General features: G+C 39.9%; 1 protein-coding gene across 6 annotated transcripts in view; it reads right to left on the bottom strand.

Moving 5' to 3' along the window:
- The window catches only part of CEP135 (centrosomal protein 135), a 108,861-nt gene that overhangs the window by 54,426 nt on the left and 26,632 nt on the right, over positions 1-27,803 (bottom strand). For 5 of the 6 annotated variants that reach the window (XM_073341978.1, XM_073341980.1, XM_073341984.1 and 2 more), the window contains exons 5-13: positions 26,825-26,966; positions 25,115-25,199; positions 19,750-19,878; positions 16,714-16,929; positions 15,750-15,815; positions 13,637-13,787; positions 12,773-12,966; positions 10,814-10,957; positions 8,694-8,837 (exon numbers count right to left, since the gene is read on the bottom strand). In XM_073341978.1, the coding sequence (XP_073198079.1) occupies positions 8,694-8,837; positions 10,814-10,957; positions 12,773-12,966; positions 13,637-13,787; positions 15,750-15,815; positions 16,714-16,929; positions 19,750-19,878; positions 25,115-25,199; positions 26,825-26,966 (1,271 nt within the window). The remainder of the gene's footprint in view (positions 1-8,693; positions 8,838-10,813; positions 10,958-12,772; positions 12,967-13,636; positions 13,788-15,749; positions 15,816-16,713; positions 16,930-19,749; positions 19,879-25,114; positions 25,200-26,824; positions 26,967-27,803) is intronic. The other variant, XM_073341982.1, reaches the window with a different exon arrangement.

Raw genomic sequence — 27,803 nt, forward strand, 5'->3', positions numbered from 1 at the left:
CAGGGGAAATTACACCCCTACTTCGTAGGGTAGACATAACCTATGAATCTAAAGGGGTTGAGGTGAGAGGAGATCTAGCTCCCCCATGCCAGGTGAGGCAGTGCATCACTGTGGTATCATCTGTGACTACATGAATCATCAGGTACTCAATTAGGGATAGGAAAGCCATATTAGCACAACCCTGAGCTCCAGAATGTTTAAGAGGAGGGTGGTCTCAAGAGACTACCCTCTCTCCTGTACCTTCTATTGATATATGTGGTCTCCAGTTGAGAAGGGATTATGTTAACTTGAACTGGTATATATGATATGATATGTTGTTATAGGATAACTGATGCTAAGTGAAATTGTACTGTGGGGTATGTTGTTGGATGAACACCAAAATAACATACGGTGCTGGGTGTATAGACGCTTGGACTTTTGGATGGAAACACCACCTGGTCCGTTTGTTTGTTTGGAACTTTGGGAGTTTTGAATTTGAAGGGCTGTTGGTTAGCTCCTGAGATGGGGAGCAGGATCATATAGGGGGTCAGAGAACTATATTGTGATCAGGAAGAGAAGCACTACTGGGCTCTCATAAAATTAGGCTTTCCTTTTAAAAGGCAGAAGTAGAAGGAATACTGAAAGCAGTTGCTGTTTATGATATGGTTACTCTAGTTAAATAAAAGTATACCGGTTTTTCAAACTCAAAGTCCCAGGCATAGTAAATCAGTGGGTGTCTGAAGAGATCTGCAGGGTCCTTGAAACAGAGTTAGGCAAAGCAGCCAGAATTGCCCAATATTCACAGGAAAGTGTTCTGAGAGGAAGCTTAGAGGGATTACTAGTAATCCAGAAACACCAGTTTTGAACAAGGTGTATGCCCAGGAAGGGGAAGGTTGTGACAATTTCCCACCCTAGAATAAAGGCATTCAAGACAAGAGTCTTTGTTGGTGGTGTTTGTGAAAAGGACTTTCTGCTGCATACCTGGGTTGGATCTGTCTGCCAGTTTAAAGAAGAAAGACTTCCAGAGGGACTATAAACACGTACCTCTTCCTGTGTCTGTTTGGCAGATATGCAGATCGCATTCACCCTCAGATAAAGTCTGGCATGCTGGATGACCTACATGCACACTGACATATGCCTCCATAGTTTGAGGCAGGAACTCACTCCTGAGTGCTGGGGTGGGACCAGAGTTGATTGATGAAGTTTATCATAGTCTGAAACCTCTTTTGAGGGAGGTTTGTTCATGCTGACTTTTAATTTAACAGTGCCCTGGGTTGAGGTCAGTGTCTATTTTTACCTGATGACTCTGAGCCCCAGGGTGGGATATCTTCTGAAGTGAATCTGTCACGTGCTGAAGGGGATTTCCCTCGCACCAGCCAGTCATACAGGTAGGGGCATATCTGGATTCTTGGTGATCTTAAATGCATGGCCACCACAGCTAGGACCTTGGTAAATACTTGTGGTGCTGTGGAGAGGCTGAAAGGTAGAACTCTGTATTGATAATGTGAGGTTCCTACCAGAAGCCACTAATACTTCCTGTGACCTGGATGCATAGAAATGTGGAAGTAGGTTTGGACGTTCAAGAACCACAAACCAGATCATGGGGCTGAGAGACAGAGCAATGAATGAAGGCACTGAAGATTGAGGATGAGTCTCCACCCTCTGTCCTCTTTGGGAATAGGAAGTAAGTGGAAACAGAATCCCTTGCCCCTTAACTCCTGAGGCACCTCCTCCACTGTTCCCAATTGTACCATGGAGTTTTGTCTCTTGCTTCAACAGATTCTAATGAGAAGGGTCCCTGAAGAGAGATCAGGAGAAAGGTGTCTTTCTGATGATCTTAGAGATCCACTGGTCTGAGATTATCCCTGACCGCGCCTCTCAGTAAAGGACAGGTGAGTGTCAAAGAAGGGATGGAAAAAGAAGGGTCCACAGATGGTCTGGCACAACTCTCGCCTTGTACATCTAAACTGATGTTTTCTTGAAGCCCTGGATTGTGGGACAATTGAGGAGGAGGCAGAAGGTCATCCACCACAGATTTGCTGTCTCTTCCCCAGGGGCTACAAGGATTACTATTGCAAGTAATAGTGGGGCTGTTGCCTCTGCCTGTATTGCTGTAGCTATTATCTGGGAAACTTCCTCTTAGGGGGCAGAACTTATAGGCCCAGGAATCTCACTGAATCCCTTGACTATTAAGGTGTGTAGGGTGTTGTCCATGATGATGTTGAGCTCATTGCCCCATAGAGGAGGTCCTCAATAGTAACCTGGACTTCATGTGGAATTCCTGATGCCTGCAACTAAAAAGACCTCCTCACAGCTACAGCAGTGGCTGTTTATCTGAGAGCCATATCAACTGTGTTAATTGCTGCTCAGCGTACTGTCAGGGCTGGAAGCTACCATAAGACATTTTATTTTCTCCAGGTAATCTATGAAGAGCTTGTCCTTAAAATTACAGGCAGTTTGTCCGACATCATGAAGCTATATTTGGATAGTTGCACCTTGTAATTCATTATTTTCACTTGGAGGATTGGTGAAGAGTAAGCTTTCCTCCCAAAGATGTCAAACCTTTGCCTGGTCTTGCTTGTCTCATGGACTGCCTGAACTACAACAATACTTGGAGAGGACATTGGTAAAAGTACTTGAATCCCTTTTCATGGACCTAATTCCTCCTCTGTCTGTCCCCTTTGATGTACTCACAATAGGTTCTGGTGTGTGCCAGATAAACTTAGCTGGCTTTGGCATGGTGAGTTGTCTCAACAAGAAAGGTTGTAGGATATCCAGCAATTTGTGCTGCTTCTCCTGGATGACTGCCAAGGAGATGTTCAATGTCTCTGCCACGTGACAGAGAAAGTCCTAAAAGACCTTCAGCTCTTCTACCAAGGCAGATGACAGAGGGTTGACCACTTCATCTGGCAAGGAGGATGAAATGGCGGGGATGGAGTATTTAAGGAAAGTGCTTGTGCGACTGTATTCCTCCTTTCCCAATACCAATCGGGGTTGAGCTGAAACAGATGGAAGTTGTTTCTTTGGTATGGGGGATCTGGTTCTGAAAGCCGCAGTTTGAGCCAATTTTTTGGAGTATGGATTTACTCTTCAAGGGATCAGTATGCCATGGTTGGCATGAGTAGTGTGGAGGACACACAGGTGGTACCCTACGTGACCCAGATGACCTTCCAATTACCCTGATAGATCCTGACAGTGCTTCTTCTCCAACTCCCACTGCACCAGCCAATGAGGTGAGGGGTGGCGCTCCTCAGTTGAAGGGGGAGGGATCACTGTACACTGCTCCCCCATCTGCCTAACCCCTGTGCATGCAGACCCCCTCATACCCAGACCCTCCTGCCAAGCCTCACACCCCTGCACTTGGACCACCCCAACAAGCCACCCGCATCTGGATCCCCACCCCACTAAGCCCCACTCCCCCAGCATCTGGACCCCCCCAACTATGCCCCCCACAACCAGACCCCCCCCTTCCAAACTCTATTCCCCCACATCCAGACTCCCCACCCCCAGTTGAGCCCCAACCACCTTCACCTGGACCCTCTGCAGAGTCCCTTACTGTTGCACCCAGAACCCTCCAACAAGCCCCTGTGCATCCAGATCTCCCACTGAGCTGCCTGAACCCAGACTGCCCCACTCAGAATCCTCTCAACCCATACCTGCATCCCCCCATACTAAGCCTCTCCACACTTGGATCCTGCCTTGATAAGCCTGCCTGCCCATACCTGGTGCACCTGGCAAGGAGGGCAGGGCCCTGGGGTTTTTCTGGAGCAGGCCCAATCCTTGCACTGTCAGGGCTGGGTGCAGCCTTTCTGCTGAGTCCATGTCCCGGGGGGGGTGGGGGAGAGGTGGCGGGTTGAAGCTGCACAGTGATCTCGCACCTCTGTGAAGCCAGTGACCTGTGCTCCCTAATGCCATGCTGGAGGCTCCACATTTATTTGACAAATAAGATTTGCAGAAGTTTGCAGAATTTTAAAATATTATGTGCAGCATTTTTAATTTTTTGGTTCAGAATGCCCCCAGGAGTATCAACATGTACCATGCCTGCAGCTGTGCTTACCCTGCTTCTGCTTCCAAACCTTGGTCCAGCCTGGTTCCAGGCCCTGCTTCTTCCCAGTTCCTGTCCTGTTCCAGCCTTGTTTCTGAACCTGCTCCTGTTCCTCTCCGGCTTCCAACTTCGATCCTCTGCTTCACTTCTGGCTTATGTGTCTAGTTTACCTTCTGGCTCTGACATTTAGCTTCTGTCTCTCTGGTACTGATCCTCGGCTCCCCCTCCAGCTCTGGCATTCGGCTTCTGTCCCTCTGACCCTCAGCTTGTTCCTGGACTCTGCTCCCCTGGACCAAGCTCTAACTGATTGGCTGGACTCTTATTTCAACCATTAGTCCTGACTGCCCAGACCCCAGTCAGTTACAGTTTGAACAGCCCAATACATAGATGAGGCCCACCTCACCGACATAGACCCCACTCAGGCCAATTTTTCCCTGGTGGAATTGGTGGATGGGCCAATGCAAGCACAAGTGTTCACCCTGCAGAAAACAGCCCTACAAGCCCAGGATCCACCCTGGCTCCAGCCTCCCAAGAGCCAAAGGTCCCACTTCCAGACAAGTTTAATGATGATTGTGGTCAGTTTTGAGATTTCCAAAATAATGCCAGCTCCTCCTCTTGCTAAGGCTTCACCCTTTAGCCTTTTACTGTAAGCTCACACCAGTGCCACAAAACAATGACATCCTTGATAAAAAGCTACTGGCCAACAAAGCAGCCTTCAAGGAATGGCGGCATCTCCTGGAGAATGTCAGGTTTCCAATCCAAGTCCTCACTGATCACAAGAACCTGGAATTCCTGAAGAAGGCCTGGCACCTAAAACAGTAACAGGCCCACTGGTCCCTCTTCTTTATTTGGTTTGACGGATGGTGACCTACCGTCACAGAACCAGGAATGCAAAGAAAGGTGTATTATCCCAGAATGGGGAGTACGGTGAACTTGACCAAGGGGTTTCATCCATGATCCTCAAACCGTCAAATTTCATTTTGAGTACCACTGTCCATAATCTGCTACCCTCCATGTGTTCTCTGCTGCCTAACGATCCCTTCACAATTCAGATCCACGAAGCCCTGGACAATGCTACCACCCAGATTGCCTTTCTGTATCATAAGGGGCACATCTACATACCCAGTGGTTCACCCAGGCTGCAAGTTCTACAAATCAGTCATGATCCTCTTCTGGCAGGTCACTTTGGTCAATTCAACACCCAAGCCCTCAAGGAGTTTCTGGTGGCTGGCCCTGCACACTTCAACAGCAACTTATATCTGGTCCTGTAACCTCTGTGCCCAGATCAAAATCCCATGTGAAACTACTCTTCAGCCCTTTTCCATTCCGCCTCAGTCTTGGGCCATTGTGTTGATGGACTTCATCATGGAACATCCGCCCTCCCAAGGATTCTAGTGGTCATTGATCTCCTGACAAAGATGGCACATTTTATACTGTGTCACAGCCTCCCCACTGCCCACAAAATAGCCCATCTGTTTGAAGACAATAACTTTCACTTTCATGGGTTGCCCACAAGCATAGTATCTGACCGGGGGTCACAGTTTATTGCCTGCTTTTGATGGAAATTTCTGTACCTCCGGACCATTCAACCTTGTACCTCAACCGTTTACTACCCTAGTACCAACAGTCAGGCAGAGAGAGTCAATCAAGTCCTCGAGCAGTACCTAAGCTGCTTCCTAAATTACCACCAGGATGACTGGTTGGCATTCATTCCCCATGTTGAATTCACCTTCAACTCCACCCATACTGCACCTCAGAAGACCCCCACTTAATAAATTATGGGTTCCACCTTTGGCAGCACCCTGAAATCCCCTTGCCTTACCCTTAACAGCCATCGCTGACCTTACTGTGCACATTAACCAAGTACATCAAGAATTCAGGCACCAGTTAAAAGAGGCTAAGACAGTGTACAAGCACCATGCCATTAGCCAGCTGATACCATCAGCCAACCCCCAATCTCATGAAAGGGGATAGGGTTTGATTGACTGCCCAAAACCTGCAATATAGCCGTCCATCCATGAAGCTGGACCACAAGTACTTGTGGCCATTTGAGAACACAGAACAACTTAACCAAGTAATCTTTCGATTACAGCTGCCAGAATTGCTTCAGATCCACCCCATGTTCTACATCTCCCTCTTGAAACCTTTATCCAGAATTTCTGCCCGCGCTACACTCCTCCTCCTCTGTCAATAATTGAGAAGGGCCAACAGGAACATGTGAACCAGCAGATTCTGGACTCTCACTGAGTCTGCGGAAGACTCCAGTATCTGATTGACTGGGAGGGATAAGTCCTGGAGGAGCAGACAAGAAGCTGTGGAACATGTCCAGATCCCAGACCTCCTGTGTGCCTTCCTGCCTAACCAAAGAAACACAGCCCCAGCATTCCTAGGAAGTGACCCTGAATGAAGGGGGTGCTGTCAGGGGTCAGACCAACCACTGGCCTGCTCCCTGACTAACTTCACTGCTAGGCAACCAATGAGTCTAGCTGCACTGCCTTGGAACTGACAGAGTAGCCAAATCACCTGACTGGCTGCTGGTTTAGCAACCCTGCTCATAAGCCTGGCACCCAGAGCAGATCTGCAGTTCCTCAACATGTACTATGCCCACAGCTGCACTTGTCCTGCTCCAGCCTGCTTCCAGGCCCTACTCCAGACTTGTTTCCATATCTACTCCACCTACTACCCACTCTGGCTCCAGCCTCCCTTCCCTCCAACTTCTGACGTCAAACCTCACCTATGGCTCTGGCATTCAGCTTCTGTCTCTCCAGTATCTCCAGGGGCCTGTGGGGGCGGGGGAGAGCAACAACAGGCACTCCATGATTTGTGTGTGTGTGTGTAGATGCTCTCTGGCCGCCAACCAATGCCTTATTTCAGCCCTGGCACCTATTGGCTTGGCAGATCATCCTCTGCAGCCCCCTAGGGGGCTGAGGGGGGGATGGGGGAGGGAAAGAGGAGCAATGACAGCAGGCATTCTGTGACTCAGGTCACTTTTCCCAGGTGGGCACAGGAGGGAGGTGCAAGGGTTAGGGGAGCAGAAGAGGGGTGTTCTCCAGTTACCCAGCCAATGATTAATTTGTGCCGTAACAGGTCAGTTGGAGAGGGAGACAGCTGCTTCTGCAAAGTCAGGAAGCCAGACTGACTTACTTTGCAGAAGCAGCTGCCTCCCTCTCCAATTGACCTGATATGACAATGAAGTTGGGAGAAGTTTCCTACATTGCTTGGCTGCTTAAACTACAGATAGGAGCATAGGGGATTTTCCTGCCTGTCTTGATCCATCCACCTCCCCTTTCTCTGTATACAGGGAGAGAGGGAATATAGGGCTGGAAGGTGGGGAAGCAGCCTCACAGGCTATGAACTACAGACAGCTGCTTCCCTGCCTTTGAGCTCCTGTATTTAGAACCCTGTGCGGATACAAAAAGTTGTATCCGCATCGATCCGCAAACATGGTCCATGGATATAAAACAGAAATCCACATATTTGCAGGGCCTACCGGTCATTGCTCTTTACCTGAGATAAATAAAAAGCCAAGAGGCAAAGAAAACCTATCAAAAAGTTTAACCACCAAAAATTGAAAACTTTGCAGACTAACTGGTTTCTTGCTAAGCAAGGAACAAGGATACCATAGGATTCTGTCTTGCAGCAACAGGTGATAAGAAAGAACCAAGCATGGGTTGTAGTCGTACCATCCTTTGTCTCTTCCGCTGTGGGAAGCAGGAGGGTCATGCAAAGTGCAGGCCAACCTCCCAGACACTGCCATTTTAAAGATTCCATTCTTGCACCAAGATTGGAATCTATATGAACAATTACTCAAAAAAAACAAAAAAACCTTAGCTCTAAGTATAATATCAAGTTAGAAATGTTTCCACATAGAAGTGAAATCCTGGTTCTATTTAAGTCAATGGTAAAACTCCTATTGGCATCAATGGGGCCAAGATTTCACTTTTGGTGTTCATAGTGACAGGTTGCAAGGCAAAACACACAAAGAATATCATATTGAAGTAAACAAAACATTATAATGAACTAAAGCTTCAGAATGTTCACAGTGAATCTAAACACTAGACATTAAATGATTAAATCGGCTCTAATGTTTAGCCCCAAGCTAGCAAATAAAATACCAGAAAGGATATACTTTATTTACATATCTGTGGAGCAGTTTTTAATATCTAGTATTTACAGAGCCCCTTCTGCGACACTGCTTTTGTAGCTGTATTTCCATGTCCAGTGCTTAAAATAACTTGAGGCTTAACAAAAAAAAACAAAAAAAAACCCCCAACATTACTGAGCATAGGTTTAATGCTTTTTTTGCACCAATAAAATGAAACATGCAAGAGTAATTGAAACATTATATCCATATATTTATTGCACAGATACATACTGATCCTATGCATAGTTTCTCCTGACAAATGCATTCTTTGATGTATAAGATGATCATTTTACAAGCGCAATATTTTAAAATGTTGAATTTCCAGAAAGCTCATTAATTCTGCACAGACTATACAAGCGATCTAGTGGTGGTGTTCAGTAGAGAAGAAAATTGAAGTTGTATGCTCTTAGTTATAATTATGACTGCATAAATAAGCAACAAATTATAAATCCCTCTCAGAATTCATAAGAGTAGATATTCTCAGATTAACATAAAAAGCATTAATTTATATTAACACATGCTCACCTTTAGTTTCTCCTTTAGACTTTCTTTTTCTGCCATCATTCTTCTGAAGTCAGCTAATGCAATGTCTCTTTCCTCTTCCACATGACTTTGAGAAACTAAAGTATGCTTTGCCTCTCTTCTTAACCTATTTAATTCATCCTGAGACTTTAAAAGAGTACTGCTTAGTAGTAGTCATACATTCAAAATAGTACATTGTATATAATGTTAAGAAAAATGACAAACTGATTTTTAGCATTCTGATTACACTAGATATACTGCATTTCTTTCTAGTTGTTTCCTAGACATCCAGAAAATGCTCCTTAAGTCGTACAAAGGCAAAGAATTCTTGATTTTCCCAACATACACTTAATGCTTTTTCTTTCTTACTTCTTCCTTATGTCCAACCCCCCTTCTATTCTCATTCATTACTTCCTACTCCTTCCTTTCCTGCTTCTATCCTCCCATCCCCTTCTCATGAATTCTACCTCTCCCTTATCTTCCTAACCTTTCTATTTCCAAATTCCAAGTACAGTATGTACATCTTAACTAATTACTTTTCAAAAGGAAAAGAGTTGTGAATTAGAAGTTACAATATACTATATGTAACTGTAGAAGCATCATTTGAAAGTGTTCTAAAATATATGTCGCTTCAAAAATTTCCTAAAAGGTCATATATTTGAGGGCATAAGATTCTAAAGTTAGCATTCTTTTGAGGATGCTAACCCATAGAGTACCATAGCATAAATATGAGTCAACAGTGTAACACTGTTGCAAAAAAAGCGAACATCATTCTGGGATGTATTAGCACCAGTGTTGTAAGCAAGACATGAGAAGTAATTCTTCCGCTCTACTCCACGCTGATTAGGCCACAACTGGATTTTTGTGTCCAGTTCTGGGCGCCATATTTCAGGAAAGATGTGGACAAATTGGAGAAAGTCCAGAGAAGAGCAACAAAAATGATTAAAGGTCTAGACAACATGACCTATGAGGGAAGATTGAAAAAATTGTGTTTGTTTAGTCTGGAGAAGAGAAGACTGAGAGGGGACATGATAACAGTTTTAAAGTACATAAAAGGTTGTTACAAGGAGGAGGGAGAAGAATTGCTCTTCTTAACCTCTGAGGATAGGACAAGAAGCAATAGGCTTAAATTGCAGCAAGCGAGGTTTAGGTTGGACATTAGGTAAAACTTCCTAACTGTCAGGGTGGTTAAGCACCGGAATAAATTGCCTAGAGAGGTTGTGGAATCTCCATCATTGGAGATTTTTAAGAGCAGGTTAGACAAATACCTGTCAGGAATGGTCTAGACAATACTTAGTCCTGCCATGAATGCAGGGAACTGGACTAGATGACCTCTCAAGGTCCCTTCCAGTCGTATGATTCTATAAAACAGCTAAAGCTGTAAAACTGGATTTAAAATATTAGGTGACTTCAGGCTTGTCTACACTGCCCTGCAGTTTGGACTATACAGGGCATGAACAGCAGTGCGCACCAAAAGTGCTGTGTTCTAATTTCCTCATGTGGACTCGGCCGGCACGAACTAAAAGGTTCCTAATTCACGTTAACATAGTCCTGTTTGAGAACTATGATGCTAACAAGATTGGGAACCTTTCAGTTTGCTCCCACGGCGCCTACACAGGGGAGTTACAGCACAGAACTTTGGTGTGCACTGCTGTTCACACCCCTGTAGTCCGAACAACAGAGAAGTATAGACATAGCCTTAGTTTACATATTAACTTGTGACACTAATAAAGCAGATTACAATTTTAACTCCTATCTACCTAATTTAAGATTTTCTACAACACTCCTCACTGTGGTATCTAAATTAGATATAAATTAGATTTGCACAGCAAATACCCTAACTGAATTCAGGAAGACACAGTAGCCACTACTAGAATTTCTTTGAAGTTACCAATTTATTACAAAGCAATAAAATCAGGAATTACCCAATTAACAAATAATCCTAAATTTGCAATCCTACTACAGTAGTTATAGCTTGGTTGGGCTATGCTCCTAGGCTCCCACCATGTTGAGGCCCCAAATCCCTCAATCCCCGCTTTTTTTTTTTTTTTTTAAATAAACAGTACTATGAAGTGTTAGTCAATGAATTTAATGGCAACTAGATCATGCCCTTAATTTCTTACTTGTTCATAAAGGACATTTAATTTGTCTCTTTCCGCAGTCAGTAATTTGACATTGGATTGAATTTCTATCATGTGTTTTTCAAATCTATCCAACATAGATTGTAGTTCATCTCTTTCCCTCGTGATCAACTTCACATTTTCACTCTGCAAAGTAAATCAGAAAATACTAAATATATATTTAGTAGATAACATTATTAGTAACATCCGTAAAATATATATTTCTAGGCAAAAGTCAGCAAAATGGAGCCCCAATCCCGATTCGGTTTCTATGCTTTACTGTAAATACCAAACAAGGAACAGTTTTTCCAAAACCTGACAAAACATGTAGGGTATGTCTATACAGAAATTAGACAACTGACTCAGGCTAAGGGGCTCAGGCTAAAGGGCTGTTTAACTGTGGTGTAGACGTTCGGGCTTGGGCTGCAGTCCAAGTCCAAAGTCTACACTGCAATTAGACAGTCCCTTAGCCCAAGCCCAAATCATCTGGCACAGGCCAGCTGTAGATTTTTAATTGTTGTATAGACATACCTGCATGTCAGGGTACCTTAGATACTCAGATAGACATACCCTTAGATCTCTCTTGCTTCTTTCCTCTTTAATTTGAAATAAAGATCTTTTTCTACAGATTGAGCAATAATGGAAGACTTAAAAAATGTCAAGAGTAAAAGAAGGAAATTAAGTCTACTATTTCAGAGTGGTAGCTACGTTAGTCTGTATCAGCAAAAATAACAAGGAGTCCTTGTGGCACCTTAGAGACTAACAAATTTATTTGGGCATAAGCTTTTGTGGGCTAAAACCCACTTCATCAGATGCACAGAGTGAAAAATACAGTAAACAGTATATATATTACAGCACATGAAAAGATGGGAGTTGCCTTACCAAGTGGGGGGTCAGTGAGAATGAGGCCAATTCAATCAAGGTGGAAGTGGCCTATTCTCAACAGTTGACAAGAAGGGGTGTATATCAACAGAAGGAAAACTACTTTTTGTAGTGATAACGAGGCCAAATCAATCAAGGTGGACGTCCCCCATTCCCAACAGTTGACAAGAAGGTATGAGTATCAACAGAGGGAAAAAAGAAAAGGAGTACTTGTGGCACCTTAGAGACTAACCAATTTATTTGAGCATAAGGTTTCGTGAGCTACAGCTCACTTCATCGGATGCATACCGTGGAAACTGCAGCAGACAATATATACACAGAGACCATGAAACAATACCTCCTTCCACCCCACTGTCCTGCTAGTAATAGCTTATCTAAAGTGATCATCAAGTTGGGCCATTTCCAGCACAAATCCAGGTTTTCTCACGCTCCACACCCCCCTACACACAAACTCACTCTCCTGCTGGTAATAGCCCATCCAAAGTGACAACTCTCTTCACAATGTGCATGATAATCAAGGTGGGCCATTTCCTGCACAAATCCAGGTTCTCTCATCCCCCTCCAAAAACCACACACACAAACTCACTATCCTGCTGGTAATAGCTCTCCAAAGTGACCACTCTCCCTACAATGTGCATGATAATCAAGGTGGGCCATTTCCAGCACAAATCCAGGTTTTCTCACCCCCCCACCCCACCCCATGCACACACAAACTGTATATAATGTATATAATGTCTGCTGCAGTTTCCACGGTATGCATCCGATGAAGTGAGCTGTAGCTCACGAAAGCTCATGCTCAAATAAATTGGTTAGTCTCTAAGGTGCCACAAGTACTCCTTTTCTTTTTGCGAATACAGACTAACACGGCTGTTACTCTGAAACAGAGGGAAAATTACTATAATGGTTCACAGTTACTTATTGTTCATGTTGCGAATATAATTTAAAAAGACAATTAGGATAAATAATTTTCTGCAGTTAATATTTAGATTATATTTTATCACTTCTTGAATTGAAGTGATATATTTCCAGCAACAGATCTACATTGCTGTTTCCACCATTCATTAATAAAGGGAGCGTTACCTTTTCTGGAGATCTACGGCATGGGCTAGCTCTTCGTTTTATCATCTTTTGAAGATATTCTAGCTCTCTTTTATAGTAATCCCTGTCTTCTTCTAAAGTCTTCACAAATGCATCTAGTCGAGAAGGTGACTTGTCTCCAAAAGCTATACCATATTCTAACCTCATTCTCTCTACTTCTAAGACAAGTTCTCGTTCTGCAGAGAAAAGCAACCAAGAAATAACAAAACTAGTGTATATATGAAGAAGAGACTATTTTAAGGAATGCACACTCAAGTTACAACAACAATTACTAAATATTACAACAAAATAGGATCATGAAGATAGAATACATTTTATTATTGACAAAACTAGAGTTAAATGTATTTGCCTATTATATACGAGTTAGAAGTTTTAGAAGTATTTCTAATATATTACAACTAGAAAGGTATGCAACAAAATCACACACACAGATGCACACACAAAAAATAAAATAAATAGAACAATAGCCACCATCAGTATACTGCAGTTCCATAACAATTTATTTTGCATTAACAATTAGAGTATACTATTCAGGACAGACATGTACCATCTACACGGTTAATAAGATTAGCACAAATAAAGCCTAAAATCACTATCGAACTCTGTACACCCCTCATGCAGAAAAAAATGCAGCTGTAGGTAAATTATATCATGCATGCACAGTTTCAGTGCTGGAATATTTTGATGGAAAACCTTAAGCCTTCATACAATTATTTTTATTCCAAATATAAACAGGATCCTGATTTAGTGTTATTACCACTTACAGACAAATATATTTAAGATTTTATTATTTTTAAAAAACAACATAAAAGATATATTTAAGAGAATCAATATTTAAACATTTACCTATAATTTCAAAGTTTTCAACTTTTTCTGAAAGCCTTTGTTTCTCTTGCTCAAGCTGGTTTAACAATAGTTCAAAATTTTGTTTTTCATCTGCTTTTCCAAAGAGTTCATCAGCCAGCCTCTCTTTTTCTCTCCGACACGAACATAACTCCTGACATAAAAATACTGAAAAAGTTAGTACTGTAGGTTCGTAAAAGTACCACTAAGTAAAAATTAAGCAAAGTATTTTAATAACAATTTCAAATTTTATTAACTTTCTAATTATGATCATATGTTGCTACTGTTTAACCAACCCCATGTACAAAATTTTAAATGTTAATGAATATGTATTGTTTTGGTGCCAGTTTTTTACTATAATCAAGTGTAAAGAAAAAATGCATTATGTTATATCCTGCATTCAGAACCCTGCAGTCAGCAATGAAACTAAGGCCTTGTCTACACTACGGGGAGAGATCGATCTAAGTTATGCAACTTCAGCTATGTGAATAACATAGCTGAAGTCGACATACTTACATCTACTTACTGCAGGGTCCACACTATGCAATGTTAACCAGAGATGCTCTCCCGTCAACTCCCCTGGCACTTCTCGTTTAAGTGGAGTACAGGAGTTGACGGGAGAGCAATCGGCAGTCAATTTAGTGGGTCCAGCTAAATTCACGACCGATGCATCAATAGACGAATTGGTAAGTGTAGACAAACCCTAAGAAGAACCAGATCAGTTTCATTCTGCTGCTATATTAAGAGGGAAAAATGATTTAAAAATAAAAAGTGGAGAGGAACCTGCAAAGGAAAGAAGATACGACTAAAGCAAGAGATCTTAGTAAGCAGGTCTGATCAAACAGTATTTCATAAATATAAAATATTTGATTAATTTAATTGGCATTAAATAATTTGTATGACAATATTTTGTTGTATTCAACCAGTTCTATATCTGGTCAAATACTGTTTCGTGCATATTTTTTCTATCATTAGCTCATCCTACTAATTGAATGCTTTTTAAAGAAATATTTTATATAAAGTTGATTTTAACATTTTCATACAATACTTAAACAGTGCCACTACATGATGTAAAAAGAAAAGGAGTACTTGTGGCACCTTAGAGACTAACCAATTTATTTGAGCATAAGCTTTCGTGTAGCTCACGAAAGCTTATGCTCAAATAAATTGGTTAGTCTCTAAGGTGCCACAAGTACTCCTTTTCTTTTTGCGGATACAGACTAACATGGCTGCTCCTCTGAAACTACATGATGTGTTGTTTTAAACTACAGGAGACACACTTTAAAGGACATGGGGACGCAGGTATTTTTCATCTGGGCTGTTAAGCTTTGTCTCCAACCTAGCAAGTGCTAGGTAAAACGTTGGAAGTCCTGATTAAGAGATTGAGCAGTTTCTATATGCAAAAAATTCTCTGAGATGTCCTGCTTGGGTGTGGTGAAAATAATTATGCCATTACAGATGCTCCCGAGGTTACGCAAGACCCAAATTATGCAAATTCGCACTTACGGAAAAAGTTCCATAAGCTAGAAATAGGAGGTTTTGGGGGTTTTTGGCGTAACAGTGAGGTATAAGTTTCCCATTTATGCAAAATTTGAGTTATGCGAGGCGTTCTGGAATGGAACGATTGCGTAACCCGGGGAGCGTCTGTACAAACTAAGGACTATGACATTGGGCAAGGAGAAATTATAACAAGGAAAAGATTGTACTCTACACAGAAATGTCCTTTGTAATACAATGTGTAGAAACAAATACAAAAAGAAAACTACAATGCTTAACCAAACTGTTTGTCTACAGAATTTTTTTCTTTCGTTTATTCAAATTTACAACATAATCATAGGATGGCTCATTCAGCTTTTTAACTTTGGAATGTACTCTCTAAGCTATTTTATTTAAGTTCTTAGATATTATAGAAAATATTCATGCCTATACACATTTTCTATTTTAAAAGAGCTAACAGATATTTTCATTCCTGTAAATTTAACAATTTATCTCATAAGGATGAATGCATGTTAAAATATTCTATACAAGATATGATAGACAGAAAAAAAAAAAAGAAATCACAACTTAATTGGAGTTACCTGAAGAAACCTCAATTTGAAAAGGTTGTTTTACTTACTGACTTAAATCTCGTTATTGTTTCTTCAAGATCCTGTATTTCACTATGTTTTCTTTTAATCTCTTTCTATTAATCAAAGTTAACATATATTAATAAAAAATAAGTATTCAAAATTATAATTCCTTTAAAATCAAACATCCTTGATATTGTGTACAATATATTTTTGTGAGACATATACAACTTACTTAGAAAGTGATTTCTACTTTGCTAAATTCTAAGTACATATACCCAGTAAAATGCTACATAAGCTGAACTTAATACCTAAGAATTTACTAGTCATCACTTACTTGATTGAGAGCTTGATTTCCATGTTATTTATTGAATAAAGAACAGAACAGAAGTACTGGAAAAGTCTAAAATTTGCTGCACACAGACTTATATTCCTCTTAGAACATAGAGATTAATTGCTTGATTCCTCAGACCAGAACCCTCCAAAACCAATCATCATTGTTACAAAGATCTATCTTGTCCCAGGAGTTCTTGGTCTCAGAATTTTTTTTTTAAAACAGTCTTCTTCCTTCTAGAAGCTAACTACTCTTTAAATAATTGTCTTGCCTAAAATAGTAAAGTGACAAAATAAGAGAAATAAGCCCATTTCCATTAGCATGCTTGCTGGTCTATTTTGTGCATTTTCCTGCTCATTCTAAATAGAACAGAGAAAAAAATCTTAAACCTTAAACACAAAGCACCAAGAGATGAACCCAAACAAAGTTTTATGGTATTTTATAGTACTAGACAAAGCTTTGTGATGCCATAGTAACAAAAATATATATTTAATCATGGTGTAAGGATAGTCACCTTTCAATGAGAAATTCTATACAACATTCTAAGTACATTTCATAGTGTTTTGATCTGCGGTAGGAAAATAATCCTTGTATCCTTTAAATGCAGATCCAACTCCTCAGACTTGAATGGGAGTTGGATCAGATCCATAACAACATAGCAAATTACAGTATTTGCTTACCTTAGCTTCCCCAATTTCCTTGTCTGCAGTCTCAAGCACAATTTCTTTGTGTCTTTCCAATTGCTGTGCCAAATGGTCTATCTCACTCAGTTCTTGGCAAAGTTCTTCATTTTTATTGCTTAAATGAACCACTTCACTAGTGACATTTTGTCTGGTGTCCAAAAGGTCTTGTATGCGATTCTCAAGCTCTCTATTTGTTTGCTGAAGATATTCAACCTAAGATGTATTTATAATTAAAACAGTAATATTAAATACAAAAATGTCAAATATTATTAAAGGAGATAGTATAATACCTCTTCCACTAATTCTGAATCACTGTACCTGCTTTACACATTAAAAACAAACTACATCTCTCCTTGAAAAAAATTGCAGTTTTTCCTATTCTTAAAATATAATAAAAGTTAACATAAAAAAAATTATTAACATGGAGTTAAGGTTGTAGGCACCCAACAGTGCCTTGTGCTTTATGCTCCTTGTGCCTTACTAGAACATGAATTTAATTCCCAGAACCCAAATACTGAGAAACAAAGAAGTGTGGAATTAAGACCCACTATCACCTTTACAAGAAACTTAGGGCTAGTCTACAATAGAAGCGCTACATAGCCAGTGAAGACACTCTATGGTGACCGGAGAGAGCTCTCCCATCAGCATAATAAATCCACTTACATGAGAGATGGTAGCTATGTTGGTGGGAGAAACTCTCCCGCCAACATAGAACTGTCCACACCAGTGCTTAGGTCAGTATAATTTACGTCACTCACACCCTGGAGCTACGTAAGTTATACTGAAGTAAGTGGTAGTGTAGACCTGGCCTTAGTATTGTAATAAAAAACAAACATCAGAAAACTGGGAAGTGTATAGCCAAGCTAAGGGAGCTGGAGTATTGGGGTTGCAAGCCCGCACCATTTCTGAAGGACATTAATGAGTGAGCATCCATGTCTCCACATATTCCCCCCCTACTACAGCCTCGGGGGCATTAATGGATGGAGAATCTATGTCCCTCACAAGTCCCCACTTGCTCTCCTCTCCCCATTCCTACTATGTACCTTGACAACCCCAATACCTCTCCCCACACCAAAGGCACTGAGGGGATATCACTACCCCCACATTCCTGACCTCCTTGAACTGCCACCCATGACACCTGTAGCCTAGGGAAGGAATTTGCCTACCTGGAGAGGAAGGATGGGCCAGTGGTCAGAGCATTAGCCTGGCACTCTTGAGACCCAGGTTTGATTCACTGCTCTGCCCTTGATTTCCTGTGTGCATGACCTTGGGCAAACCACTTCAGGTATATCTACATTTGGAGACAGGGGTGTGATTCCTAGCTTGAAGAGACATACTTGCGCTAGCCTTCATCAGGCTAGCATACTAAAAACAGAGCGTAGCCAAGGCAATATGAGCTCTGGGAAGGACTAGCTTCCCAAAGTATGTATGTAGGGTCTCCAATGGGCATGTATTCAGGGTGGCTAGCCCATCGTGCTGCCACAGCATTTTTAGCATGCTATCTCAATGAGGATACCATGAGTACGTCTCCTCAGGCTGGGAATCACACCCCCATCTCAAAGTTGAAACATACCCTTAGTTTCTCTGTGCCTCAGTTCCACATCTGTAAACTGGGATAACGATACTTCTATTGTCCACGAGGGTGTTGAGAGAATAATTAAAACAAATGTTCTGAGGTGCTCAGATATTACAGTAATGGGGGCCATATAAGCTAACTACATACATAGTTATCAGCAGTGCTCCCTCTAATATGTCCCCGAGGCACCTTAGACAAGCATTGCTAGTAGCTAGGGAAATGCGTTCCATGGACCACAGGAGACATGGGGGATGGGGGCAGTAAAGGGGATTGGCAGTACAAGGGGAACAAAGCATGACCCATTGGTTCCCTTTATGTTATGGGGGAACTGGAGTATCAGGGAACACAGCAGAAATGGGGGGAGGGGATTAAATGGGGATATGTATATCCCCATATAGATGCCCTCATTCATTTCCCCAGGCTTAGGGGGCTCCCTCGCTAGAGTCGTCCTATAAAGCAGGAGCTGCAATCTCCACTCCATATTATCTCACTGTGCTATTACATTATGAATAAGGGGAAATAATGCAAGTTAAGACCAAATAAATGCTTCCTTTTAAGAGGTCTACTGCTGTTTTTGTTTTATCCCTCAGTACCATTTTTTAAAATAAGTACAAAGGGTTTATAAAATTGACTTCAATGAGACAACTCACATGAGCAAAATTACCCACCTTCATGAGTGTCTGCAGGATTGCAGCCTAAATTACTCACTTCATTAATTTTGATCTTCAGTTAAACAATGTAAGCAATTTTTTACTTTTGAAACACATTTATTTTCAATTTCAGAATCTCAATTTTTCATCATTCTTTAACAGTTACTATTTAAAGTTGCTAGGTTTAATTTTAAAATTTTTCTTGAGATACTTATTTCTACTTCCTACTTAGAATTGTCTTTGCAGATTAATACTCCTGCTACACATGCTATGAACAGGTTAACATTTAGGGGGCATTTGTATGGCTCAAAGGCACCACTTTTCCAGATTATCTGACCCTATGATGCCAAAGACAATGTGGTATCTACAAAGACAATGTAGTTGAAGAATCAGAGTTAACTGTAAGTAACTTCTCTTTTCAGTGTACAGTTTCAGTCCCTCACACACAGAAAACAATATAAAGGACCGAACAAAAACTTTACTGTTTTCAAATTAGTCCAAACATCATACAGAAATTTTACAGTTTGAACATAACAAAATGAAAGTTACTAAACACAGCTGTCATACCAAAATATTTTAGTCAGAAACCGAGACCTTTGGGCTATAAACTGAAAGTATTCTAAACAAACATTAAGTCATTTAAAAATAAACTGGTAACAAAAGACATGATGCAATTTTAAATTAAGCATCTTAAGCTGATTTTGTTTCTAACATAAAACATACTTTTTAAAAAAAGAGGAGCTACAAGTAATTTATAGGTTGCTAGTATTTCTAAACTTGACAAACTAATGTGCATAAATGTGTTACCTGCAAATTTAAATGGGCAATAAGCTTCTCGTTACTTTTACTTCTGGATTCCAAAGATATAACATCATGAGAGCGACCACCATCCAGTGCTAGTACTAGACGTTCTATCTCTCTATCTCTCAGCTCAACCTTCAGGGAGAAAATATTTATTCCTTTTAAGTGCTTATTTATCTCCTGGCCAGTCTTGGAAAACCTCTACTATTTTTGTATACATTAAATAGATTGAATATAAAGTTGCTAGCCTTTTATTTGTCACAATAATAATAAAAAACATACAACTGGATGATATACTGTAAGAGGAAATCTGAAAATTTAAAATCTCCAGAACATTAAAGGCAGTGACCTGGCTGGGAAAATGCCACTGCTTACTTTATTATATTTATCACTTTTAAGTTGAAAATGTTCAATATTTTAAAAGAATATTCTCCGCTCCACCATCTTATCCATCTGCAGCCCAAACCAATAATCCCACTCCCCCATTTATTTATTTATTTTTGGTAACAGTACAAGAAAAACTACAGAGTGGTTTGTGTTCATTTAAAATGAAAAGAAATGAATCTGTGGTAAAAATTAAATTTGAGAAGTTGCTTGAAAAGAATATTCTGATCAAATACATATCTTTAAAAGAGTAAATAATAGGCACAAAAAGGGAATAGAAATCGCATATGCAAAGTACAACAAAGGCACAGATCTCAGAAATTCAAGAACTCAAAATGCAAAATATATAAATGTTTTCAAAATCCAAAGCATGAGTTCAATCATGTCTTCGTTACTAATGGTTATTATGACTGACATGTATAAATTGGCAAAAAAGTGTTTTTCAAGTATATTCCCAATGGCAAATGTTTTCCACAAGCACATTCTCATTAAAAAAAAAAGTAAAAAAACCTTACTAAACAGATTCAAAAGTGAAACATCTAAGTATTGGTATTCTATAATGTGGCTTATTCATGTGCCAACGTGCTTTCTCAGGCATACTACCATAGTGCCAGCTAACGCGTACAAAGGGTACCCTTAACCAATACTTTGCATCAAATGTGCTACATCAGTCAACTGTAAGCAGCATTGCTTAAATCAGTAGTTCTCAACTAGGGGTACATATATCTCTGGGGGTAATGCAGCGGTCTTCCACAGGGTACATCAACTCATCTAGATATTTGCATACTTTTACAACAATCTACATAAAAAGCACTAGCAAAGTCAGTAAAAACTAAAATTTCAGGCAGACAATAACTTGCTTATACTGTACTATACACTGAAATGTAAGTACAAAATTTATATTCCAAACTATTTATTTTATAATTATATGGAAAAATGAGAAAGTAAGCAATTTTTTCAGTAATAGTGTGCTGTGACACTTCTGTATTTCTATGGCTGATTTTGTAAGCAAATAGTTTTTAAGTACAGTGAAACTTGGGGTACACAAGAGAAATCAGACTCCTGAAAGGGCCGGGGTACAATAGTCTGGAAAGGTTGAGAGCCACTGGCTTTAACCAAATGAGGAATGTTTTTATGCATGAGTGCAAGTTATCAACATCGCAGCCACACAACAGGCATAAACAGATTGCAGTAATATTATGCTTATTTGGATAATGAAGGATTTTTGTCACCTCTAATATCCTGCACATTCCTTAGGGAAAGAAAAGAGGTTATAATTTGATTATGTCAGGTGGTCGAGTCAATGCTTCAGGCAATGGAGCAAGCTTGCTAAGGTCACTGATGCATTTACTTCTGGTGCTCCTGTAGGTACTGTCCACTTTGTTTTACAGATACCCAGATTTGCTTGTCTCAGAGGAAAATGCATTAAGATCAGAGTTTAGAAATTATTTTAAAACCAGAGAATGTCAAAGGATTTTACTTTGTAAAAGTCAGACTTAACACTGTTCTTTCCGTCCTTCCTTTTACCCAATCTGGTATTGGAAACTGATGTTTCCAAAGCTATTTGGGGAAGAATCTCTGATATCTCAGCTTGGAATAACAGAAGAACAGAGTTTCAATATGAAAAGATTTCAAGATGCCCAGTACTTTGTTCTAAACTAAACTAAATTCAAATTCTAACAAAGAATTTTATACAATCTTACCTGACCAAAAAATAAAGTAAGGGGTAAGATCATTTGAATTACCGACCTTGTCTTGAATATTTTGAAAAGCAAACTAGGAAGGAAGAAAAATGCTGTGGCAAAGGGAAGATGTGACTTTGACATGGGACATTCTCACGTTTGGTGCACTAGTATGAAAAGGTCACAATTGGTGTGACTGGATGCAATACTCATCTAAAGACTGGAAAAAGACCAGAATTCCTGGTCAGACCCCTATGCAGGTAGGCAATGTACAAGAAATCCAGAACAAAGACAACTACATCTCTAACTCTCCAGACAACTAGCCTGGAAGGTAGGAACAGCAAAAGAAAATCAGCTGCTGGGACTCATGCAAGACCAACCAAAAGCACTGGGAAGTACCTGATTATAAGGAGTAGCAAGAAATCCAGGAATATACTTAACAGGAAAAAAGACTGCTTTCAGGGAGATGCCTTTTGAAACAGCCATGAATTGGTGTACCTTTGCACCTGAGGGAAGGGAGTTATTTTATCTGTTTAAGCTGCATCGTGCCCAAAGGAAAGACAATTAAGGGACTGGGTTGGCTGGATCATGGTCTGGGCAGGAGGTAAAGCAAATGGTTGAAGGAAAGGCAGTGGATATTTCGGTCCCTGGATCTTTGGCCTGCCTTCTTTGTTTACAGCCTAAGGCTAGAGCTCTCAATACAAGGGAGAAAGGAGCTCACCATCACCTCCTTAAGTACTGTTACAGGTGATATTTGTTTGTGACCCACAAGAAAATTCAAATTAAAAACACATGCCTACAAGAATCTCCTAAGAACAAGCAACCATCACCTGTAGATTGAAACTTCTATTCCTCTTTCACTACCTTTAAATCAAAGACAAAGAAGGTCTCTGGAGAAGCTGGATACAGTTTTGCTAGCATTTCACCACAGACTGAAAATACCTCGGTTTCAGCTGGAGATAAACTCCTTTAAGAGTTATTCAGAGTTATCAAAGAAGTTAAATTGGACAAAGTATCAGAAAAAGTGTAAGAGTCCAGTGTGATGTTTCTGTCATTTATGACTATATGCAATGAGAGCCCTTGCATTTTGGGGAGGGCCTGAGAAACAATTTTGCTATTACTCTTCCACCGCAGTAATCACATCACATTACTGCACAGGACTGGCATTAGAATTTTGGGAAGGACCATTAGAATGACTTTTGTATCCCTCTCCTCAAATTTTCAGGCTAACACCAAACTTCTCCCCTGTGGTAGAAGTGAAGACCAGATGATTATGATGGATAATGTGCACAGAGAGCATTAAAAACATATATTAAGGGACAGGGGCTGCTAGGGCTCTCGTTCATAAAGAATGGTACATACAGACTAGGTAATTTTCTCTGTCTTTTCTCCAATTTAACTAGAAAACCCCAACTAGTCAATGATATTGATGTAACTTAATCTCTCAAAATCCCATCATTTTCCCTAAAAATTTTCAGTCTCCAGGGAAGCACAATACATAAAATTAATTTAACTTAATATCTGTGCTTTTTTGCTTCTTCCCTTTCCTTATTGGTTCTTTACTTCCATCTCCACACCATTTTGTTCTCATTTCTGTCTTTGATCATTCTCTCTTTGGAAGGCAACATCTATCTATCTTCCTCTTTTTCACATTTGCTCCCATTTTGTTGTCCACTGCCTTATTTCTTCCTGAGTTACACTGTCTCTACCGCCCTCTCTATACCCCAAGTATTCTCTGTCCTACATATTCCACCATGCTATCCACGGTCTCCTCAAGGTCCTCCCTCAGCTCCCTTTCTAATATTATACATGGCACTTAAGTGGTGCTTTTCAAACTAGTGATAATCACATGACTACCATTGTGGGGAAGGTTAGGATTATTACCTCCATTTTACAAACAGAGCAACTGAGGCAGAGAGCAAGTCAGTGTGGAATACGAACTTCCCCTGCTCCCAGACCCAAGCACAAATGACTAGATCTAAGTATCTTACACTAATGAGCTACTTCTTGTGGCCTGAGGTCACACTGACTCCTCAACAGAAGAGTTGACTTAACAGCAAACAGCTGAAAGGCAGCTTTCAGCAGCCCTACCACAATCAACAACAGACCTTTCTGTCCCTTCAGAGCTACAAAAATATCTGGGGATCTTCCCCACGCCCACTAAAAATTAAAGCAGGCATAGCTGTGGGTTTCATGAATCACAAAGATAAGCTGTGGGTAGCTGTTTGGTGGGCTATAAACAGCACAAGAATTTTTTTGGGTGGAGGAGGGGAATCAGTGACAAACTATCAGTCCTAGCAAGCTATTTTAACTGGTTTACATTCGCAAGGCTTTCTCTGAAAAGAGGCTTTGTGGGGGAGGGAGAGAGAGAGAGAGAGAGAGAGAGAGAGAGGGAATGGAGGCTAGTGGGGGAGGAACAAGGCCACATGTTTTTTCACTGTCAGAGAAAACATGGTGAAGGTAGAACTCCAAGAAAAGATTAAAATTTACCCTAAAAAATTATCAAGAATTTATCAGTTTCAGAAGAAATCCACTTTTGGATGAGAAAACTAAAATCTTAATAACCAAGACTCAGAGTAGTAGATGTTATTAAACTATTTGGTTTCAAAATATTAGTAATTTTAAGTCTGTACATATACCCTGCTCCTGAGATTTTTTTAAAGCATCAGTTCCCCATTAATTTAAACTAAGTCAATATTTTATCATTTAGTATAATCACCTTTCTTTTTTTATTTACATATGTTTAAAAAGCAGATATTATTTATGTAAAAGATATCCTACCTATCTCTCCACATATGCAGAGTGCAAGTCTAAAAGTTCATACTTTAGTCCAAAACAGGAATCTAATAAACCACATATGGACTAAGAAACTGCAAAGATATTTGAATCTGGTTAGGATAAACTTTTTTAAAAATCAGTCCAAACTTAACAAAAAAATTATCTTTGATGTATTTGTATATCAAAGTGATCCTGGAATGATTTGTGCTTGTATACATACATGAAAACCTCAATTTAAAATGCATTAAGTATATGTTATTTAATGGAATCATTGATCCAAACAGAACATAAGCAGTAGGAAAACATCTTTAAGAAAACATCTTTGCATTAGCAATTTCATCCAGAAGTATAAAAGCAACACAGTATAGAATAGGGGTAGAATAATATTACTAATTTATGGAACTCACTCTGACCATATTTAAAGCTTAATGCTTTTCCAGTAATGTAAACATACAAATTATACACAGACTATTCCAGTGTCACTGTGGCAAAACAAAACAAAAAAATCTTGGAAGTGTTTATTCTACCTGTTTGCTATAATTTTTCACCCCACGTTCAGATATCTCCAGCTTTTCTTGCAATTCGGCTACTTCCAACTGAAGTTCATGAATTCTGAAATATATTTACAATATAGTGCATATGTTCAGATTGTGTTGTATTACTAAATGAAGCCAAACATATTCTAGTGAGATAGAGTTTCAACAGTTTTTTATAAATATTTGCTCCTTGCCCCCGCAAGAGATACATTGGACTAAACAGAAGAGTTACAGCCATGCATAATATAAGTACAGAGGCTTCAGTATGAAAAGTAGATGAGCTTTAATAAAAGAAAACCAGGAAGATATCAGAGAAAAATTTGTTTTAAATGACTAGAGCCTCATACAAGTTCAAGTTCCCAGGACAAACAAATATTCTTAATACGTAACTGAAAAAGGGGGGGAAAAAAAATATATATATATATATATATATATAGACAAACACCTAAGATGAGACACCTTCTCCTCAAAACTCTGCCCTCTTGGCTTCAATTCACAGTATTTGAACTAAAATTCATTTAAGGTACCATATTAGAATCTGAAGAGAAATGCTTTAAGACCATAAGCTATTCTTAAATCTCCATTGCTAGTGTGTTATACATTTATAGCATTAATCAGATAAGACAGAAAATATCATATTGCCTCTATATAAATCCATGCTATGCCCACATCTTGAATATTGCGTGCAGACCTTGTTGCCCCATCTCAAAAAAGATATATTAGAATTGTAAAAGGTACAGAAAAGAGCAACAAAAATGATCAGGGGTATGGAATGGCTTCCGTATGAGGAGAGATTAATAAAACTGGGACTTTTCAGCTTGGAAAAGAGACAACGGGGGGGGAATAAGATAGAGGTCTATAAAATCATGACTGGTGCGAAGTAAGCAAATAAGGAAGTGTTACTTACTCCTTCTCATAACACAAGAACTAGAGGTCACCAAATTAAATTAATAGGCAGCAGGTTTAAACCTAACAAAATCAAGTATTTCTTCACACAACACACAGTCAACCTGTGGAACTCCTTGCCAGAGGATGTTGTGAAGGCCAAGACTATAAGAGGGTTCAAAAAGAACTAAATAAATTCATGGACGATAGGTCCATCAATGGCTATTAGCCAGGATGGGCGGGAATGGTATCCCTAGCCTCTGTTTGTCAGAAGCTAGGAAAGGGAGACAGGGGATAGATCATTTGATGATTACCTTTTCTGTTCTTTCCCTCTGAAACACCTGGCATTGGCCACTGTTGGAAGACAGGTCTAGTTGGACCATTGCTCTGATCCAATATTGCCATTCTTATGACATACACAGAAATTAAGAATGACGTAATGTAATCTTTATTCCATATTGAGAGCACTGTCGGTCAATAAAAATGATATTCAGTGTAAAAAATAGACTGTTCTTAAAGAATATGTATTTATTTTCCGAGAGAAATCACTTGATTGCTCTGGTGTCATTACCACAGAAATACATGAATGACTGACTCTTCACGCACTTAGATGTTCTTCTTGGCAAAAAAAATCTAGAAGGGCTATAGAGTAGCAAATCAAGTGAATGTGTGATTGGTGCTGCAAAACTTCTTAGCAATGAGACATGAAATGCTATATCATGTCAAAGATTAAAGAGAGAGATGAGAAAAATATTGTTACAACAGCAAATATATATTACCAACATTTCAACATTTTGAAAAAAATCTTTAAGTCACCTGTTATCAGCCACTTGAAGAAGATCTGCAACATAGGGGTCCTCTGGCTGAGGAATTGGATAAGTGCTGACTCCTGAAGGAGGGACAGGTTGATCAATCTGCATGAGTTGACGCCTGAATGGAATGTTTCTTTTCCTGCCACCTAAAAATCCACAAATGCTTATTACTTGAAATTGAAGTAAAAGAGGATATTATATGTTATTTGAAGTGAAATATTCAATAGCTTGTGAATTGGTATGTTCCTCCTTTTCGTCACAGAGAACTGCCCATGAATAGAAGTCATACATTCTTGACAACATCTTTAATAAAATTCACATTAATTTTGTCTAATTCCAATTTTAAATAACCAAATATGCAGTCTGATCCAGATAAAGTCCAACGAAAGAAATTTCCCTCCATATGTTTGGTGGCCTATACTTTCTACAACACAAGCTGTAGAACTTGTTACTGTTTCACCAACCCTCACCCTCTCAACTAAGCAGTAGCTACAAGCACAAGAGCTGCTAGTAACAACATTACTGAGAAAATGTTTAAACACTTTAAATAACTTTCAGATTCTGTTATTTCTATTTGTAATATTTTCAAACAGTCTCAATAGTCATCATGTAATGTATGCAGTGTTGTTGTAGCTATGGTCGTCCCAGGATATTAGAGAGACAAGGTCGGTGAGGTAATATCTTTTACTAGAACAACTTCTGTTGGTGGGGGAGATGAGTTTTTGAGCTACACAGAGCTCTTCTTAAAGACAGAAGTTGGTCCAGAAAAAGATATTACCCCATGTCAAGGTTCCTCCCCCACTCTGAACTCTAGGGTACAGATGTGGGGACCTGCATGAAAAACCTCCTAAGCTTATCTTTACCAGCTTAGGTCAAAACTTCCCCAAGGTACAAAATATTCCACCCGTTGTCCTTGGACTGGCCGCTACCACCACCAAACTAATACTGGTTACTGGGGAAGAGCTGTTTGGACGCGTCTTTCC

The sequence above is a fragment of the Lepidochelys kempii genome, chromosome 4 (assembly GCF_965140265.1).
Source record: "Lepidochelys kempii isolate rLepKem1 chromosome 4, rLepKem1.hap2, whole genome shotgun sequence".
Classification (NCBI taxonomy): Eukaryota; Metazoa; Chordata; order Testudines; family Cheloniidae; genus Lepidochelys; species Lepidochelys kempii.